This window comes from Xenopus laevis, chromosome 1S, assembly GCF_017654675.1.
Source record: "Xenopus laevis strain J_2021 chromosome 1S, Xenopus_laevis_v10.1, whole genome shotgun sequence".
Taxonomy (NCBI): domain Eukaryota; kingdom Metazoa; phylum Chordata; class Amphibia; order Anura; family Pipidae; genus Xenopus; species Xenopus laevis.
This window is the reverse complement of record NC_054372.1, coordinates 149,034,924-149,054,958: the sequence shown is the minus strand read 5'-3', so window position 1 is coordinate 149,054,958 and position 20,035 is coordinate 149,034,924. Positions and strand designations below refer to the sequence as shown.

The 20,035-nt window shown below is 38.4% G+C and overlaps 1 protein-coding gene across 14 annotated transcripts in view; it reads right to left on the bottom strand.

Moving 5' to 3' along the window:
* Positions 1-20,035, bottom strand: part of ncor2.S (nuclear receptor corepressor 2 S homeolog) — a 230,682-nt gene that overhangs the window by 153,988 nt on the left and 56,659 nt on the right. For 11 of the 14 annotated variants that reach the window (XM_018235544.2, XM_018235570.2, XM_018235605.2 and 8 more), the window contains exon 2: positions 10,772-10,975. In XM_018235544.2, the coding sequence (XP_018091033.1) occupies positions 10,772-10,870 (99 nt within the window). In that variant the 5' untranslated portion in view covers positions 10,871-10,975. 14 annotated transcript variants of the gene reach the window in all.

The following is a 20,035-nucleotide window of genomic DNA, read 5'->3' as shown; positions in this document are numbered from 1 at the left end:
ACCTGCTAAACACACATCTACCCGTTTAGGCAACAATATGCATAAGCTGAATTTTATATCTACTCATTTAATTATGTAGTAAAAAAAAAACACAGCAATATGCGTCATAATCCGTGTTGGCACCTTCATCATTCCATGTAATGTATTCAAAGGGTTTGCTCATTTTCCAAAACTTTTTTCTGTTCAGTTGTTTTCAGATTTCACCAGAAATAAAGACTTTTTTCAGTTACTTTCTATTTGTGACCATTTTTGTAATATTGAAGTTTAAATGTCAGTTTTTTCATTTATGTCTTTCTAAAGCATCTCTGGGAGGGTGGGGTCGTGACCCTGTAAACAGTTCTAAATTGAAACATTTAGTTGATACATTTGTTATCTTTGTCCCTGCTGAGCAGAATCCCAGCTGTTAGAAATGATACAATAGTTGCTAATATTCCACAGATGAGTCGATTAAACGTAGCAAATTGTAACAGTTTAAAATCTGCTCCTGGATCACTGAGCTGCCAGAATGAGACACCAGAGACAGGAACATTCAACTTTAGATTTCAAATTTGGAAATACAGTAAAAAAAAAATGGAAAGTGATTGAAAAAAAGGCTTATTTTCTTGTGAACAATCTAAAAACAACTAATCTTTAAAGAGGTAGTTGACCTTTAAGTTAACTTTTAGTTTACAGAATGGCTAATTCTAAGCAACTTTTCAATTGGTCTTCAGTATTTATTTTGTACAGTTATTGAATTATTTGCCTTCTGCTTCTGACTCTGTCCAACTTTCAAATGAGGGTCACTAACCCTTAAAAAAACAACTGCTCTGTAAAGCTAAAAAAATATTTTTACTACTTTTTCTTAAGCATAGCTCTATTCAGGCAAATCAGTACATGGTTGCTGAGAATTTGTATTCTAACAACCAAATTGCTGAAATTGCAAACCGGAGAGCTGCTGAATAAAAAGCTAAATAACTCAAAAACCACATATAATAAAAAATAAAAATATCACTCTCTACGTCATATTAACAGTTAATTCAATGGTGAACAACCCCTTTATTTTTTCTGGCTGCTATTATCACACATAGCACAGAACTTCTGCCCTATGGAAACCAATGGATTTTGCAGTAGTTAGGGCTAAACTAACAAGGTCATGCCAGCCTCCAAATACAGATATTTTTTTTAAATATTGTAAGCCCTGGAAGCCAATATATACCTGGAATATTATATATATATATATATATATATATATATATATATATATATATATATATATATATATATATATAATATACACAAAAGCCATGAATATCTTGTAAATTATATCCTTATAAACGGTGAGTAGTGATGTCATCAGTTATAAACGGTGAGTAGTGATGTAATTTCTGTCACATGAGTCACTAAAATTTGTGTATTATAATAAATAAAGTACCCCCAGTTGTAAAATATGAGGATATTATAAGTTACCTCGGAGTTCCATGACCTGTATAAAAACACTCGGCCTTCGGCCTCGTGTTTTATATGGTCATGAAACTCCTCGGTAACTTATAATATCCTTATATTTTACAAGAGGGGGTACTTTATTCACTATATATAGACCTGGCAAATATAGACCTTGGCAGTAGATTTGTTTGTCATAAAATACTGCAAATTTGCATAATGTTAGTAAATAATCACAAATGTGGAGTTTATTAGCACAACCTCCTAAATACTCCCCAGTTCTTACACAAGACCCTTTTGTGTGTGCCATAGGCTTAAGAAACTCACCTATAAACACAACTCATGATTTGAGATGGCCTGTGAAACAATACAGTAACTTGTTTTTTGAGAGGAGAGTTCCTTTTGTATACCCGTTGTGGTTACTTACACAAACAAGGACACACGTGAGAATCACACACACACGTGGGGGGACGATCAACAGAATGTTTCTCTGAGCTATTAATACATCATTTGCAGTATTATTTCTGGACTCAGTAGCTCCATATTTGCAGCAGCTCACATTTATCACATGAAAATGGATCTGTTCTGCTACTTGCCCCTACAGTGTGAAGTCACGTATTGGGACTGAATAGATCACTTAATGATGATGATTCTAACGTTCTAATATAAGCACAGATCTGTCACTAGGAATTAAACCAACAGCAGAAATAAATAAAGCATTAATCACACAAGAAGAGGCAAAATGTGCCCATGATGTACATGTTCTAAACATCAGTCTCCATCACACTCAAATTAAAGCCAGAAAGCAAGTGACAGATCATTAGCTTACAGCCATGCAAGGGCCTCAAGAGATTGATCAATATGTTGTAAAAGCAATAGATTAGGAAGGCTAGAAATTCCTTAATCAAAATAGCACTCACGCAAGACCGCACTTGGTCATAACTCCAAAGTCATCTTTCCTTAACCTTGGGCAGGTCACTTTTATTGAATGAATAGGAGAATTTTCACTTTGAAAGTGACAAAGTAGTATGTCAAGGCTATTCCAGAGAAAACAGAATTGCTGTCAAAACACCGGTATTATCATAAAAATTCTACGGAGATTAAAGAATTACTTCCCATCTGTAGGTTTGTCCCAGAATAATGGCTGGTGGGGGGAATCACTGGGAACAACAAACGAGTAACCAGCACACAGGTGACGAAGGGGCCAGCCCCCGAAACGTTGTGTATCATTTGACACATTTAACACTTAGGGGTTAATCCACTTTTGCATTCATTTCTGTGCGCCGGCTCCTCGTTTGTTGTTCCCAGGGGATTCAGGGGAGGAACGTCTTCCTAGAGGACTGAGCACCAGATTCTGGAAATTGAGGAGGACCAGGGAGTGTGTACGCACTTTTCTATTACGTGGTGGGGGGAATCAGTCTGAAGGTAGCGACAGGGACTATAGGACAGTCATAAAACAGGCAGATAAAATGGGTTGTTCATCTTTAAATGTACTTTTAGTATGATTTAGACAGTGATATTCTGTGACAAATTGCAATTGGTTTTCATTTTTTACTATTTGCGGTTTTTGAGTTACTGTATGTAGCTTTTTATTCTGCAGTTCTCCAGTTTGCTTGCTAGGGTCCAAATTACCCTAGCAACCATGTATTGTTTTGAATCAGAGACTGGAATATGAATAGGAGAGCGCCTGAATAGAAAGAAGAGTTATAAAAAATAGCAAGTGGCCTTTGTTTTTTTTAGATGGGGTCAGTGACCCCAATTCGAAAGCTGGAAAGAATCAAAAGAAGGCTAATAATTTGAAAACTATAAAAACTAAAAGAATTAAGGTCAGTTGAATAGTTGCTTAGATTATCCATTTTATAACATGCTAAATATAAACTTAACGGGAAGCCACTCCTTTAAAGCAGTTGATTTGGCTCATTCAGAACAAGTCGGCAGCTTATTGGCCTGTCTATGGGGCCCTCAATAGACCTACCTAACTAATACAGTATGTGACTGAAAAAAAACAGTTTTTTATTGGACAGGTTTAAAATCCCATCAAGTTGAGAATCAAATTGGCTTGTTTATGTGGTCCTTGCCCTGATGGTCTGCATCCAGATGCCAGATATTAACCACCTCAAGGTGGCCGTATTGGGGAAAGATCTGATTGTTTGGCTATCTCACCAAATAAACTGATAAACATTCTGTTTAATGTGATTCATAACTATGTTGGTGCCAAAAAAAAAAAAAAAACCCAACCTTCCCATATTTTCGGTCTTCTCTATTAATAACATTAGCATCAAGGATCATTTTTTCCGATGCTAAAATGCCAGATTTTAAAAACACATACAGCATATTTATTATGTGTAAAAAAAAATACTGAAAAAACAGTATAAAAAGATGTGTAAAATAAATGGCAAATTTATCAAGGTGTGTGTAATTTTACAACATACGTACGCAATACTGTATTTGCTGCCGTTATTTTGCATTGCTTCTAGTGGAAGCCACTCTAAGATGTGTGGTGTATTATCTCACTGTTTTACGGGACATAATAAATATGTCCCATAATATTTTGCAATTATGTCTGGGGTGTAAGATCTGATGCAGAGTAAACTGGATGAATAAAACAACCTCTGGCCACAGCCACTAAACATCCAATACTGACAAAATACAACAATTTGATTTAGATATATTTACTTCTGGCATTTGAAATGCAGAATTTTTCACACTTTGGTTTTTGTCCCTGGATAAAGTTTTTTCTTTCACAAATCTGATTTTATCAGCCTAATTGCACATAACAGATTGGAGGCGATTTCTACAGAACCACAGGGCACGGCACAGAATACAAACACAATTACAGGGGAAAAGCTGTTTAAAACAATTGCAGTAATCAAATGTACATTTAATGCACTGGTAATGCTGTTTGGAAGTCAAGAGCTTCAGATTTAATGTTCATTCCAATAAAACAGGAATAATCTGCTGCGGCAGCCATACAGTTTCAATCTTTCAGATAGACTGGAGGCATATTACCCCAAACTCTGCCTTGTAAGAGACTAGAGAGATTAACCTGGCACATACTATGTGTCACAAATTTCAGATACAGCTATATTGTTTTAATTTATTCTGCCTCCTTTATTCAATCGGTTTATATTTTATGTTACTTAAAATGACATTTTTCCCAGTGCAGATAGCTCATGCCAGCCAGCCAGATTTATGATATCCTTATGGGTAATTATTCAATATAAATTTTACTTCATCTATAACCCAGTGATCCCCCACCAGTGGCTTATGAGTAACATGCTGCTCACCAACCCCTTGGATGTTTCTCTCAGTTGCCTCAAGGCAAGTAATTATTTTTGAATTCCTTCTTTGGAGGCAAGTTCTGGTTGAATAAAAACCAGGTGTATTGCCAAGACAGCTTTCTGTAGGCTGCTGGTCCATATGGGCTACCAAATGGCCAATCACAGCACTTATTTGGCACTACCAGGAACAACTTTCATGTTTTTGTTGCTCCTTAAATCTTCTTACATCTGAATGCGGCTCACATTTGAAAAAGGTTGTGGGCCCCTGCATTAACTGTGAAATGGCGCATTTAGTGATTTGGATCCTGGATGTTAATGTATTATTAGGAGATTTGTTGTCCACAGGTAGCAATTTTCCAACAGGCTGGGTCAGACTGGGAGTCTGGGGCCCACTGGAGCTACAACTTCAAGGTCCCCCATCCTAATTCCCTGCCTCACCCCACATACACACCACATATCACTATCCTTTTACAACCCTATGCCTCAACTTTGAGGCAGTGACCAGGGCCCAGGTAGGTGGTTAATGTGCTCATAATTCATTCATTTCTGCAATGGTTTTATTGACGTCTGGGATTAATATGTTCATTATTCAGATTCTGCAGTTGCCTTACTGTCATGTCTAGGGTTAATGGTATCTTTACAGTAAATTTTCTGTGTGATTATATAATTAGGTATAAATATAATGTCAATGGAGGAGTGGCCTAAAATTTTCAGCACTGCGGTGCTTTTTTGGAACCCAAAATATCACTTTCACCTCAGGCCCCATATTTAGTTAAGATGATCCTGCTTGTCCATGTACAGAGCAGAAGTGGCTGCTAGGGAGAGGGTGTGCTTATATGTTTAGCGGATTCTTGGGGTCTGGTTCTCAAGTGGTTCACGGATGCCTCAAATAGCTTGTGCTTGGGCATGTACATTAGGTCGTCTTTCTTGCTCATACACAAGATTTTGGGATGATGCAAAACTTGCCCTGAAGACACCTTCCACAAAATGGCTCCTGCCTGCTTCTTGTAATTGTAACACTTATCAAACTTTCCTCAACTGCACTTCATTATAACCTTTCTTCCTTTATAAGAGCAGCCATTCTTGCTGACATGATTATACTTCATCTGCCACACTTCCTTCCTGAAATATTTTTGTTCATTTCAATTATCCATTCAGTGCTGACCTAGGCAGTCCTCCCCTCACTCACCCACTCTCTGGTCTGATTGGTGCATGTGCATTAACTATTGTGCATCCCCTCCATATTTATTGTTGCACATATTCCAATCTGATAAGATTATTTTATTATTATATAATACACAAAAGCCATGAATATCTTGTAAATTATATCCTTATAAACGGTGAGTAGTGATGTCATCAGTTATAAACGGTGAGTTGTGATGTAATTTCTGTCACATGACTCCCTAAAACTTGTGTATTATAATTAATAAAGTACCCCCAGTTGTAAAATATGAGGATATTAGAAGTTACCTCAGAGTTCCATGACCTGTATAAAAACACTCGGATGGTCATGAAACCCCTAGGTAACTTATAATATCCTTATATTTTACAAGAGGGGGTACTTTATTCACTATATAAATTATCTATCTATCTATAGGTTTCAGCACCTATAGTTTTAAATGCAGGAATGTAAGGTTAACAAAGATGAAAGTGAGTGAAACTAGAAAGAAAAGTGTGACGTCCATTGCTCACTATTATTAAGAACAGAAAACTCCATCTGACTATGGTCTAATCCTGAAACAGATGCGTTAGAATAAAACAGTATTATGATTTCGGACTCATAGTCATGAAAGGGAAAATGGGCCAGTAACACCAAAACAATAAAAAACACCGAAAAACTTGAAACACAGTTAAATATAGTACAGTTATGGAATCAGTTATTCGGAAACCCGTTATCCAGAAAGCTCCGAATTACGGAAAGATAGACTCCCATAGACTCCATTTTATCCAAATAACCATAATTTTTAAAAATGATTTCCCTTTTCACTGTAATAATAAAACAGTAGCTTGTACTTGATCCAAACTGAGATATAATTAATCCTTACTGGAAGCAAAACCGGCCTATTGGGTTTATTTAATGTTTACATGAATTTCTAATAGACTTAAGATATGAACATCGAAATTACGGAAAGATCTGTTATCCGCAAAACCCCAGGTCCTGAGCATTCCGGATAACAGGTCCTATACCTGTATACAATTATACTACCCCTGCAGATTTGATCAAGGAGGGAATCAAATCCATTACATGGGCCTATGGGCACATATTTCTCCAGAACAAAGCATTTCACATACCCCATAACTAGACCAAAATGGCTAAAAATGCCCCACGTGCCACTGTCTTAATACATTCATTTAAACAAGTGTTATATGTGCTAACACTGATAGCAAAAATGCTAGGTTCTAAGTCTGAAGACATATGGGTGATTCTTGACAAGTTTTAAGGTCAAAATGTGAGATTAACACCTCCCTAAAGCTCAATGAGTCATCAGAGTAGACTGGGTGGGAGTTTATAAAAAAAGAAAATTCACACTGTAGAGGCAGGGTTCAAATAAAAAAAGGATTGGCATAGAAGATTTCTACCTTTGTTAAACACAGGCACATTTTGCCCTTTAAAATGTTTCAGCAGGATTATCATTTAGATCATAGATGTGGTCTTTATTAAACTGTCTGTTGCGGGTTGCCAAGAACAGGAAACCCAAAATATACACAAAGTGCAAATGAGAAAAGCATCACTTCCCCTCCTGCAGTTTCTAACTTGAGAGCAGCTCAGTGAGTGTGTATAAACAGCCAAGCTTTTCCTCCCACATGTGCTTTCATGGAAAGAATAAAAGTGCAAGCATGTTGGATACTTAATAACTTATAACCGCAACTTCTCAAAGCACCCTGACAAAAACATACTTCAAAGACTGCAGAACTGCAACTCTCAGCACCCTCTGTTAGTAAAATTCCTCCAGACAGGAGGAGGAGATGTTGATTTCCAAGTTTGATATACAATAAATCAGCCTTATATATCTATGTCCCTACTAGTTAATGAATGGTACTCTATAAACATAGCCACAGAAAGATTAAAGGCCGCATAAATCAAACAATGCAACCTGACCAGGTGGCCAAATGTTCTACCAGGTCACAAGAAAAATATTTATCTAAACAGCGAATATGCAAAATGTTGAAGAATAATACTTCATGGGAAATGGAGAGCTTCTGGGGCCCTAACTAACTAAGAACTAACTACAACGTCTGGCATCCTTAACCAGTGCCCACACATATAAGGTGTGAAAGGCAACGGATCACTGGAAAATAAGCTGTATGTCATTAGCCACTGTAATGGAGGCAGACAGATGTTTCAGTAGTAAAGGTAAAAGCAAATACAAATAACTGAAGTCTTTAGTCGGTCTGTTATTGTGTAACTTAATTTATGAGTAACATGAGCTAATATGTTACTTATGTAATGAGCTATTCTTGATAGCTGGCTATGTATCAATTATCTGTAATTTGATGCAATTTAGGACAATCCCTGACAGCGTGGAGCTTCTTTTTTCTTCTGGTTGCCATTTCCCTTTAAGGCAACAGTACATGGGGCCTTAAAGGAACAGTAATTAATTGTTTAAAGCAATTAAAATATAATGTACTGTTGCCCTGCACCTGGAAAAACTGCTGTGTTTGATTCAGAAACACTACTTTGGTTTATATGACCAAGCTGGGGGGTAGCTGTGGGGTCAGCCATTCCTGAAAAAGGAGAAAAGACACAGGTTACACAGCTGAAAAAGATAAGCCTTGTAGTATACAATGGGATTGTACATAGCTTATCTGTTATCTGCCATGTCTCCTGTACTTGAATGGCTGCCCCCATGGCTACACAGCAGCTTGTTTATATGAACTATAGTTGTCTCTCTAAAGCAAACACCCCAGTTTTACCAGTGCACGGAAACACTTCAGTATCTATTTATTCTATAAAAAAACACTTTCATTTTTTTGGTGTTACTGTTTCTTTAAGATGACCTCTACATTTTCTAAGGGGGGGAAAAAAAGACTTCCCACTCTGGACTGCTAGTAAAAGTGACACCTTAAGGATCAGCACTATTGACGGGAAATGCAAAAGGTGCCTAAGCACCTCTAGGATGTAGCTACAACTGTGCACAGGCTACGTTGCTTCTAACAGCTTTAGTGGAGGTCACCAAGGACATATATCTCTACAGCCTGTGGCCCATAGGGGCTACATTAGAAACAAAAGGTCCATCATTGAGAGCACCCCTAAGCATGATGCCACCCACCCAGTAGCCATTTGTTGCACTTACTGTTTAGTTATGGATATATGACAAGGTGAGGCATGATTTAATCTTAAACTACAGTTTTTTAGATTTGTAGCTGCATGAAATGGGAACTAGCCATATATGGGCCCCAGTGCATCTGATTTACTCTGAGCAATGCTGTACCTGGCCCAAGCATGAAACATTTCTGGAAATCCCAGAAGGACATTGATTTCCATCAAAAATGACATAAACATGTGAGCAATAGTTTGTACTTACAATGGCTTTCCTTTCAAAGTACATTTTCTACTTTTCAGTTAGGTACGGTTCTATTTATTTTTGTGCTGGTTACTCTCTTGTATTGCTTCTTCCTTCTCTAAACAGTCCACTTGAGTTTTATTACAGATTTAGTAACTAAATTCAGATAAGTGGTGAAAATGGTACATTAATTATAGAAAAATTTTAAGTAAAATTTTTGGTGACCATTCTCTATTTATGTGACATTACCACGGTGCCCAAGCATCACATCACAAGGTAATGCTGCGCTTGAGGGAAAACCCACTGTGGAGTAATGGGTATTTCTTAAAGGGGTTGTTCACCTTTGAGTTAACTTTTAGTATGATGTAGATAGTGAATAAAGTACCCCCTTTTGTAAAATATAAGGACATTATAAGTTACCGAGGAGTTTCATGACCATATAAAAACACGAGGCCGAAGGCCAAGTGTTTTTATACAGGTCATGGAACTCCGAGGTAACTTCTAATATCCTCATCTTTTGCAACTGGGGGTACTTTATTTATTATAATACACAAGTTTCAGTGAGTCATGTGACAGAAATGACATCAGAACTCACCGTTTATAACTGATGACATCAGAACTCACCGTTTATAAGGATATAATTTACGAGATATTCATGGCTTTTGTGTATTATAGAGTGATATTCTCCGACAATTTGTAATTGGTTTTATTTTTTATTACTTGTGGTTTTTGAGTTATTTAGCTTTTTATTCAGCAGCTCTCCAGTTTGCCATTTCAGCAATCTGGTTGCTAGGGTCCAAATTACCCCAGCAACTATTCATTAATTTGAATAAGAGGCTGGAATATGAACGGAAGGGCCTGTATAGAATGATGAGTAATAAAAAGTAGCAATAACAGTAATTTTGGAGCCTTACAGAGCATTTGTTTTTAAGATGGGGTCAGTGACCCCCATTTGAAATCTCAAAAGAATCTGAAAAAGGCAAATCATTTTACAACTATAAGAAATAGAAAATGAAGGCCAATTGAATAGTTGCTTAGAATCAGGCATTTTATAACATACTAAAAGTTATCTTAAAGGTGAACCACCCCTTTAAGCTAAGGGCCCATGTATCTTGTTTGCATCTACCTGTCACTGCACACAAGGGGTTGACTGAAGCCCAAAAATGCACCACAGAGCACTTTTTGAGCAGCATGGATTTAAATAATCCGATGGAAAAAATTCTTATCATCATCATTTATTTATTTATATAGCGCTGTCAAGATACGCAGTGCTTTATTGCAACTCCTCTTGTTGCTATAAATCCAGTTTATTAATAAGAGGCATGTTCAGTTGTTTTGGCTACATTATAGACTTGCTTGGGTAAAATAAACCAGTAAGTCACTTTTACGACAATTGCTGCATGCAGGCAAGTCCTAACCATCTGCGAGTACATCAACTTATGACCAGTTTATATCTACTAGTAAACATTCTTCTGTAGAGGAACATATTTGAACGATAATTTCCTTTTGAACTTGTTTGTCTGGAAAGCAAATGAGAGCTGTGTGTGGGTTTCAAATGTGTCTTACCGTGTGCGCACGAGACAAATGCATTGCATAAGCCATCGCATGGGGAGGGTAGCGGGCCTCTCCTGTCTTCCGGCTCTGTGTGGCTTGCTGAGTAGACATCTTTTAAGTGCAACCAGATGTGCTCTTGCACTTTCTTAATATGCACTGATGGGAAATGGCAGATGATCATGGGAATATTCAGCCTCTGGTCACATCACTGAGTATCTACATTAAAAAAAAGAAATATTTATATTAAAATTACATTATTTTATTATTCCATAATTAAAAACACATGTTAATACTTTCATTATCCTAGTAAATAGTTTAAATAGATGCAGAGTTACAATGCAAATACAAAGATAATTGGTGATGGTACACAGGATAATCGAGTCACACTATCTTATCTGCAACTAAGTTGGCCATATATCCAAGCAAGTGACTTGAATATGTGTTGGTTACTACGGTGTAAACCGTACCCTTTTATGCTTTCCCCAAATAAGTATGATCCATCTGTTCTGTGTGGCCAAGTGTCATGAGAATTGTGCAGAATCCCTGATATTCTGTATAGTATAATCTATAGGCTGCACACATTAAAGTTGTATATACCTGGGTGCCTATGCAATAAAGAATAAACTGTCCAAAATGCCACCAAAAAGGCAAAAATAAACGTTTTATTGATCCAACGTTTCAGTTCCCCACAGGAACCTTTCTCCTTGAGAAAGGTTCCTTTATCTTTCCTGTATCTTTCTCAAGGAGAAAGAACATATGAAGTTTCTACTATCATTGTGTGATCACTGCATCATTTCAAGGCGTGTCACTAGCTCCAGCTGTTACAACACATTTTCAAGTGTTTAGGTCAGGGCAAATTATTTGCTTTGGGAGAGGCATAGGGAAATTTCACCTTTAATCTGGCACTTTCATCTGGCACAACAAAGGACAACTTCAGTTAGGAAAATTAGCCTTTAACATCTTGTAGATACTAACAATCCAAAGCAACCATGACATTGGAATTCCTTTATTTGGATTTCCAAATACTTGGAAATCCGATCCAATCCATGTATTGAATATATATGGCTGCATTATCATCAACATCAATCACTGACATTGATGGAGGCTTCAAGTGAAATGAGAAGTGTGTCCCCAGTGTCAAGAGAACTGCAGTGACCAGGTGATTTCCTGGTGGCCAGTAATTAAAAGCAATACACTTCCTTCAATTCAAGTTTAAAGCAGCTGGGCACCACACTATTCAGTAAACAAAAACGCTAAGAGGTTCTGGGGTACTTATTAGCCAAGCTTGGCTACACAGTAGTTCTGCTGTGTACACTAAGTAAACAAAGTATAAACGAATATGTAAAACATTCTGCCTAGAGCTGATATAGATAACAATCACAACAACAGCAGCTCATACACTCGGGTTTCAGAACCAAAAATAAAACTCGCTGGCAGATAAGAATGTCAGGCCCAGTTTGTCTATCACTAAGTTCTTTAGTTCTTTGGTTTATTAATTTTAAATTCAGCTTAATTCCATACGTGTTACTGCTGATAGCAGCATGGTGATAGAGTCATCAGCATGGTGGGGTAGCATTGCTGTCTTGCAGTGCTGAGGTCCTAGGACACAATCTGCAAGAAATTGATATGCGTCTCCATGGGTTTCCTGGTTTCCTTTCACACTCAAAAAACATACAGGACAAATGAAACTGTTCCTGATAAAAAGCCAATGGGTTGCTACAGGGCACTGGATTTGTCCATTCATCTATCAATTTCCACGTTTTCTTGCTGCATTTTTTCCACAATATACACTGCAGTAAATACAAGGATAAGAGCTCCCTACATGCAATCACACTACAACTCATTGCCTTTTACCAACATTTGGCAAAGCACAAATTGAGCATCAGTGGTGGACAATGTGCCGGTAACCCTTCTACAGCTCATGGCACTTAAACAAGCACATTATACACATAGGCCAGTACATACCCAGTGTTTGATACACTGCCGAAAGCGGAGTCATCACATTACTTTTGTCAGCCCCCCAGCCATCTCACCCAGCACAGTGCTTGCGAGGTTCCCCCCTGCTCAACAGAAACAAGGAAGTTCTCTTCAAGCTCCACCTTCACTGTACAACTTTACTCCAATCCTTCACTCAGCTGCAAGCCACAGACTCTGCTTCGTAATTAGAGTGCAAGGGATCAGATTCTCTTGGTCCAAAGCCAAGTCTGAGTTCTTTTGTCCTTGCTGCTTCTGTGAGGGCTGGGTACAGATGTGTAAGCTGGCAAACGAGGCAGTAGTTGGCGTGTGAAACTGAGACTGTGTATTTTTTTGTGTTTGGGGGGGGTTTACAAAGGAAGTTCTCTCTTTAACCACAGATCAGGGGACAATGATAAACTTCTGTTATTTTCTGTTGAGAGTTGCCACTCACACTTTACCTCTAATATGATTCTAGGCATGAATAGTTCCTTAAATGGCTGCTGGATTCCTTTGAAAATCGTATCTGCCACAAAATAGATTTTAATCTGATGAAATATGCTCCTGTCTTACATCACATCAATACAGTACATGTCTACTATACACAGCATGATTAGGCGTTAGGGTAAGTGGTTTAGGATTAAGAAAGGGACTGGGTGTAGTTTCCTCTTTCTGGACCCACAAAGCAGTAACTGTCCACAGATAGTTGACAATTGTCTAATAGTGATGGCAGTATACAGTGACAATAATGTTTTTAAAAATTTGGATAATTTGTCTAAATTATAAGGGACAGCCTTAGTTTTTATTTATTTGGAAAATACAGCTTATGTAATAAAACTAAAGGTGGAGAAAAACAGGCCAAGCTAGCTATCACTGTACCAAATAAATAGTCATGGCACATATGGTGCAGATGGTACATATACCAGTTCGGACAGAACCAATTCGGACAGAACCAATTTATCAGTTATTTAATGAAAAAGAGCCTCTTGGGTTATTTGATGCTTTCAAGTTGCCCTTCCCCATTGGATTAAACCCTCTAAGCAAGGTAAAACCAAATGGATTCTTTGTATGCACAGAATGTTTTAAGAAGTAAATATTTAAGAAGTAAATATGACACAATCACCAAAACAGATACAATCTTTCATTGCAAAAACACAGTTTTAAAGAAAAATTTTATACAACTAAATGGAGGGTGCAAAGTGTGAAAAACATGACAGCTTGTGCCTGTTTTTTGGCCTTTGCATTCTGTTGTGCTATCAGTCAATGATCCATAGAATGGAATTATTCAGTTTTCCTTGATAGCATTCTTTACTTAAAGGATAAGTAAACCTTAAAAATAAGTGAATGTAAAATTGATGAGAGTGCTATTCTAAGCACGTTAGTAATTTACATTTATTATTTATTTTGTTTTTATTCCAAAATATTAAGGGAAATACGTTAATATGAATACATATTGTTACAACAGCGCCACCTGCTGGTCATTTTCCCACCAGCCTGACAGCCAAGTAGTCAAGGAAGTTGTTAAGGAAGTTGTCAGGAGAAAGAGGCTGCTCTGATGTTCTGCTTAGCGAAAAAATTAGAAACCTTTCTCAAAGAGCAGCCTCTTTCTCCGGACAACTTCCTTGACTACTTGCCGGTCAGGCTGGTGGGAAAATGACCAGCAAGTGGCGCTGTTGTAACAAAATTCATTCATATCAAAAGTACATGTATTCTTTAATATGTTGGAATAAAAACAAAATAAATAATTTCTAAAAATTTCTTAGACTAACATAATAGTCAATTTTACATTCACGTATTTTAAAGGTTTACTTATCGGTTAAGCACTCTAATGAATCATGTTAGCGAATTTTCATCCTCGGCTACCCAAAACATAACACCTATAATACCCTGGTACCTCTAATCCTTGACACAAATGGAAACCACCTATAGCCTTTAGCCTTATTATAGATGTTACCTCTGCCATAAAGTAACTGCTGTAAACTATTTTTCAAACACATTCTCACTAAACACAACAGGATGTTTATATGCACAAAATACAAACATTATTTTTTTATGATGTGTCTTTTTAAATCTGTGTTAATTACATGTTGTACTTGCAGGGGGTGGAGTGTTTCATGGTGTGTCTTTGGGCTCACATTATAATGTACTGTTGACATATAAGTGTTTGACAGCATTCCTCTGTAGTTGAAGCCATATGAGCAAGTGACTTAGAAGCTCTGCAGGCTGGAAGCTGCCATCATCATATTCATCAATGGCTCAAGTGAATAGTAATTAGACTGAAACAGGCTTCACCACAATACTGTGAAAATGCACCCACACCTTTCATGGGATTACTTACTGTAGTTGTAGGTTGCAATAGGAAAGCTTAACAACAACATAAGCAGTTTTATAACTTTAACTTTTGTAATTTTACGGTCAAAATAAGTGTAAGAGACCTAAAGTGTCTTTTTTTTTCCTTTGCTCCACTTACAGAGAGTGAGTCAGAAGAATCATGCAAAATCAGCACAACATAGTCAGGGTTACTAACTATTGCTCAGATTTGCTCAGATCCGAGAAACACATTACATAATATTATAAATATATTGAGTTGTATGCAGTATATTTCATATAATATATATATATATATATATATATATATATATATATATATATATATATATATATATATATATATATATATATAATATAACGTTTTGCCTATTCACTTAAGCCGTCATCATGACAGCTTAAGTGAATAGCCGAAACGTTGAAATAAATATAATTTTTCGATTTTGCACCTTTAAAAGTCCTGTGAGTGCGGTTTTTTTGTTCTATCTATGATTTACCATAACCAGCACCTAGGCAGATGCGTTTGTTATGTGTGCACCAGAGTTTGGACTTTATATATATTATAAAATATATCTGCTATAGAGTCCCAATCAATTTTAACTGACATCTTAACTATTAAGGTGGCCATAGACGAAAAGATCCGCTCGTTTGTCGACATCGCCAAACGAGCCGATCTTTCCCCGATATGCCACTAACGGGCATGGCTATATCGGTGTAATCTAAACATTCAGCCCTATAGCCGAACGATCAGATTACGATGAGAGCACAATGGGCTCCGGCGGGATCGGTCGGGACAAAATCAAACCTGTCCAAACGACCGATCTCCGCCGGAAGAAAAATGTCGGGACTCTCCACACATGGTCCGAAAATAGTACGAATCCTCGATTCGTACGATAGGATTTTTGCGTCTATGGCCACCTTTAGTTGGGGTTGCTGAATATATATCTATACCAAGAGATGGAAAAAATATATCTTATAGCTAAAAAAAAAAAAAAAAAACAGAAAAATTAATAAGACAAAAGTAAAAACTCACATTCCATAGAAATTGCTTTTTCAGGGTCCTTACTTGCGTGGCCAATCACCTCAAGCTGACATGGGTTTTATTTACACCGAGCTGCGGTAAGTCGGAGAGGTGTGTATACAAGATGTGTGGTGAGAAAACATCATATGGATGCACAACAGTGACTGTGCACACCTACCTCCGTCCCACAAAGCACAGAGCTGCTGCTGCAACACTGGAAAAAGGCTATCACTCTTATACTATACATAGCTTTTATCTTACTGGCAGGCATCAAAGTGAAATACACTAGCATACATGGTTGGGTAGGAAATGGTGACAGTCTTCCGGCCACAAAATGTGGCTTAGACTTTTTTTGCAGTAGCAAAGATTTTAATTTTTTTCTAATATGCATACCCTACTGAATACCTAAAAATGTGATGCTGATAATGTATTAAACAAAAACAAACAAACAAAAGCAAATAGTCACTGTATGTATGAATCTTATCCAAAGGAGATTTGGTTTCCCTTTAAAGTTTTAAATGGCATTGTAACTATATCTGAGACAGTATGTCACTGATCTGAGCAGAGTGCATTAAAAAGATTGGTTCCCGTGGGTATTTCAGGATAAAATGTAGAGCTTGAAATGTGTGGTTTCACCCTTAATAGTCCCTGCGGAACTATGAGTTCCATATCGTCTCAATGAAGCGTTTAATTCTGGGGTGTTATCCTATTCTAAACCACCATGTGTCTATTCTGTACCAATTTCCATGCTCACTACGGATGAATTTGGAAGGAAGGCTTTTTATAGTAAAAGCCTTTTGGGGATACTGAAAAAAAAAATCATCTCTCCAGAGTTTATTTCATACAAAATTCAATTAGTAAATAAGCTGCTGCATTGTTCTTATTGGGCTCTGTTAATGAAACATGACCAAACTTTACTTCTTATCTAGAATTTTTTTTTTGCCAAAACTTTAATGTTTAACATGCGCTTGTACTAATTTGTGTATATTTGTGTTCACCCAGTTACAGGAAGTTTTCCTATATATGCATGTTGTAGGGGCCGATTCACTAAATTCGAGTGAAGGATTCGAAGTAAAAAAACTTCGAATTTCGAAGGTTTTTTTGGGCTACTTCGACCATCGAATGGGCTACTTCGACCTTCGACTACGACTTCGAATCGAAGGATTCGAACTAAAAATCGTTCGACTATTCGACCATTCCATAGTCGAAGTACTGTCTCTTTAAAAAAAACTTCGACCCCCTAGTTCGGCAGATAAAAGCAACCGAAGTCAATGTTAACCTATGGGGAAGGTCCCCATAGGCTTGCCTAAGTTTTTTTGATCAAAGGATATTCCTTCGATCGTTGGATTAAAATCCTTTGAATCGTTCGATTCGAAGGATTTAATCGTTCGATCGAAGGAATAATCCTTCGATCGTACGATCGAATTTTCTGCGCTAAATCCTTCGACTTCGATATTCGAAGTCGAAGGATTTCAATTCCTAGTCGAATATCGAGGGTTAATTAACCCTCGATATTCGACCCATAGTGAATCAGCCCCTTAATGTGTGCCTGAACAAATCCTACATTTAAACAGTATTCTTTGGTTCTCTGGTTCCCAAACTGAGAGCCTATTGCAGTGGCTCATCCTAAAGGCTAATTTAGGGTTAGAAAATGAGAAAATCTATTATTTGTTCTCCAAGATATACTAGAAAGCCCAGCTATGCAACCATCTTGACCATATTTGGAATAGATGCTGCCCTAGATATTCTTGAAACTTTGGTAGAATGATTGATAAGAGTATTTGTTATCATACTTACCGATAAATCTCTTTCTCGGAGTCCCGTATAGGCAGCACAGGGCACCAGTGGGTTAATACACCATTCCCTTTAGGAGGCAGGATGGAACAAAACTTTCGATCCCTCTGAGGGATCCTCCTCTTCCTTGTATTAACCCCGCCTACTTCAGTTTCGACTAGCACAGCTTATAAGTAGGATAGAACAGTGAAGAATTAGGGAGGAGAACTCCCTGTGCTGCCTATACGGGACTCCGAGAAAGAGATTTATCGGTAAGTATGATAACAAATACTCTTTTCTCGGTCGTCCCTAGGCAGCACAGGGCACCAGTGGGTGAGTCCCAAAGCCATTGAAAGGGTGGGAAAGAGAACAAGAAAGAGGAGACAGAAACAAAGGTAAGGCGGAAGGCACTAACATGCGCAAAAGACCCTTACTTGTTAACAACTGTTTGTAGAACTTTTCTGCCAAAACTGACATCCGCAGAAGCATAAACGTTGAACTTATAGAACTTTGTAAATGTGTGCAAAGACGACCAGGTAGCCGCCTTACAAATCTGATCCATGGAAGCTTGATTATAAAGTGCCCATGAAGCACTCATGCCCCTCGTTGAATGGGCTCCAACCTTTAAGGGCGTGGGTAAACCCTTGAGCTTGTAAATGTACAGAATTAAGTCCTTAATCCATCTAGCAATGGACATCTTGGAAGCTGTCTTCCCTTGACTGTGGGGACCATAAAGCACGAAAAGAGCGTCTGTCTTCCTGATGCTTTCCGTTCTATGTAAATAGAATTTGAGCGCCCGAAACACATCTAGCGTGTGTAAGCGTCTCTCGAGCTCAGATGTCGGTTTCAGACAGAAGGATGGGAGGACAATTTCCTGGTTGAGGTGGAATTCAGAAGACACCTTGGGACGAAAGGATGGGACAGTTCTTAGCACTACTTTGTCCTCGTGGAAGATGCAAAATGGTGGTTTACAGCTAAGAGCACCAATTTCCGACACTCATCTCGCTGACGAGATAGCCACTAAAAAGGCAACCTTCCAAGTGAGAAACTTCATATATATGGACGCTAGCGGTTCGAAAGGGCGACCCTGCAGTACTTGAAGAATGAAATTTAAGTTCCATGGTGGTAAAGGATCTTTATATGGAGGTCTGATCTGTGTGGCGGCTTGGATAAAAGTCCTGACATCAGGAAAGGACGCTAGCTGCCGTTGAAAGAACACTGATAATGCTGAGATCTGGACTTTCAGCGAATTGACCCCCAATCCTCTATCCATGCCATGCTGAAGGAATTCCAGGAGAAGAGGAACTGTGCACTGTTTATAATCCGAGTGTCTCTGGCTACACCAGTCAATGTAGCATGACCATATGCGGTGATAGGTAGAGCTTGTTGTTGGTTTGCGTGCTCTCAACAGAGTGGTGGTGACTTTGTCTGAGAAACCCTTACCCTTCCAGATGGAGCTTTCAATAGCCAAGCCGTCAGGGATAATCTTTCCAAAGATGGGTGCCAACAGGGGCCCTGTTGAAGCAAGTCTGGTTGTTGAGGAAGCGGCCACGGGGGAGCAATTGACAGTCTCTTTAGATCTGAAAACCAAGCCCTCCGGGGCCAAAAAGGTGCTATCACTATTGCTGTCGTTCGAAATAGACACAGGCGACGGAGAACCGGGTGGATCATTGGTATGGGCGGGAAAATGTAGACAAGTTGAAAGTCCCAAGCTGACGTCATTGCATCCACTGACCAAGCATTTGGGTCGTGATACCTGGAACAATACTCCGGAATTTGGTGATTGAACTTGCTGGCCATCAGATCCATCTGTGGGGTCCCCCACATGCTCGTAAGTTGTTGAAACACTTCCGGGTGCAGTGTCCATTCTCCCGGATCGAGAGTGGTTCGGCTTAAGAAGTCTGCTTCCCAATTCAACTGACCTGGAATGTACACGGCCGCTAGCCTGCACGAATTGTTTTCCGCCCACTGTAGAATGCGGGACACCTCCTTCCATGCTGCACTGCTGTGAGTGCCTCCCTGGTGGTTTATATACGCCACCGTCGTAGCGTTGTCGGACCTGACTTTTACTGGGCATCCCCTCAGAAGATCCGACCAGTGTCTTAGCGCCAGGTAAACCGCTCTCAGTTCCAGAACGTTGATGTGGAGTGAGGTTTCCGCCTGTGACCACCGACCTTGTACAGACCTGTGGTTGAATACGC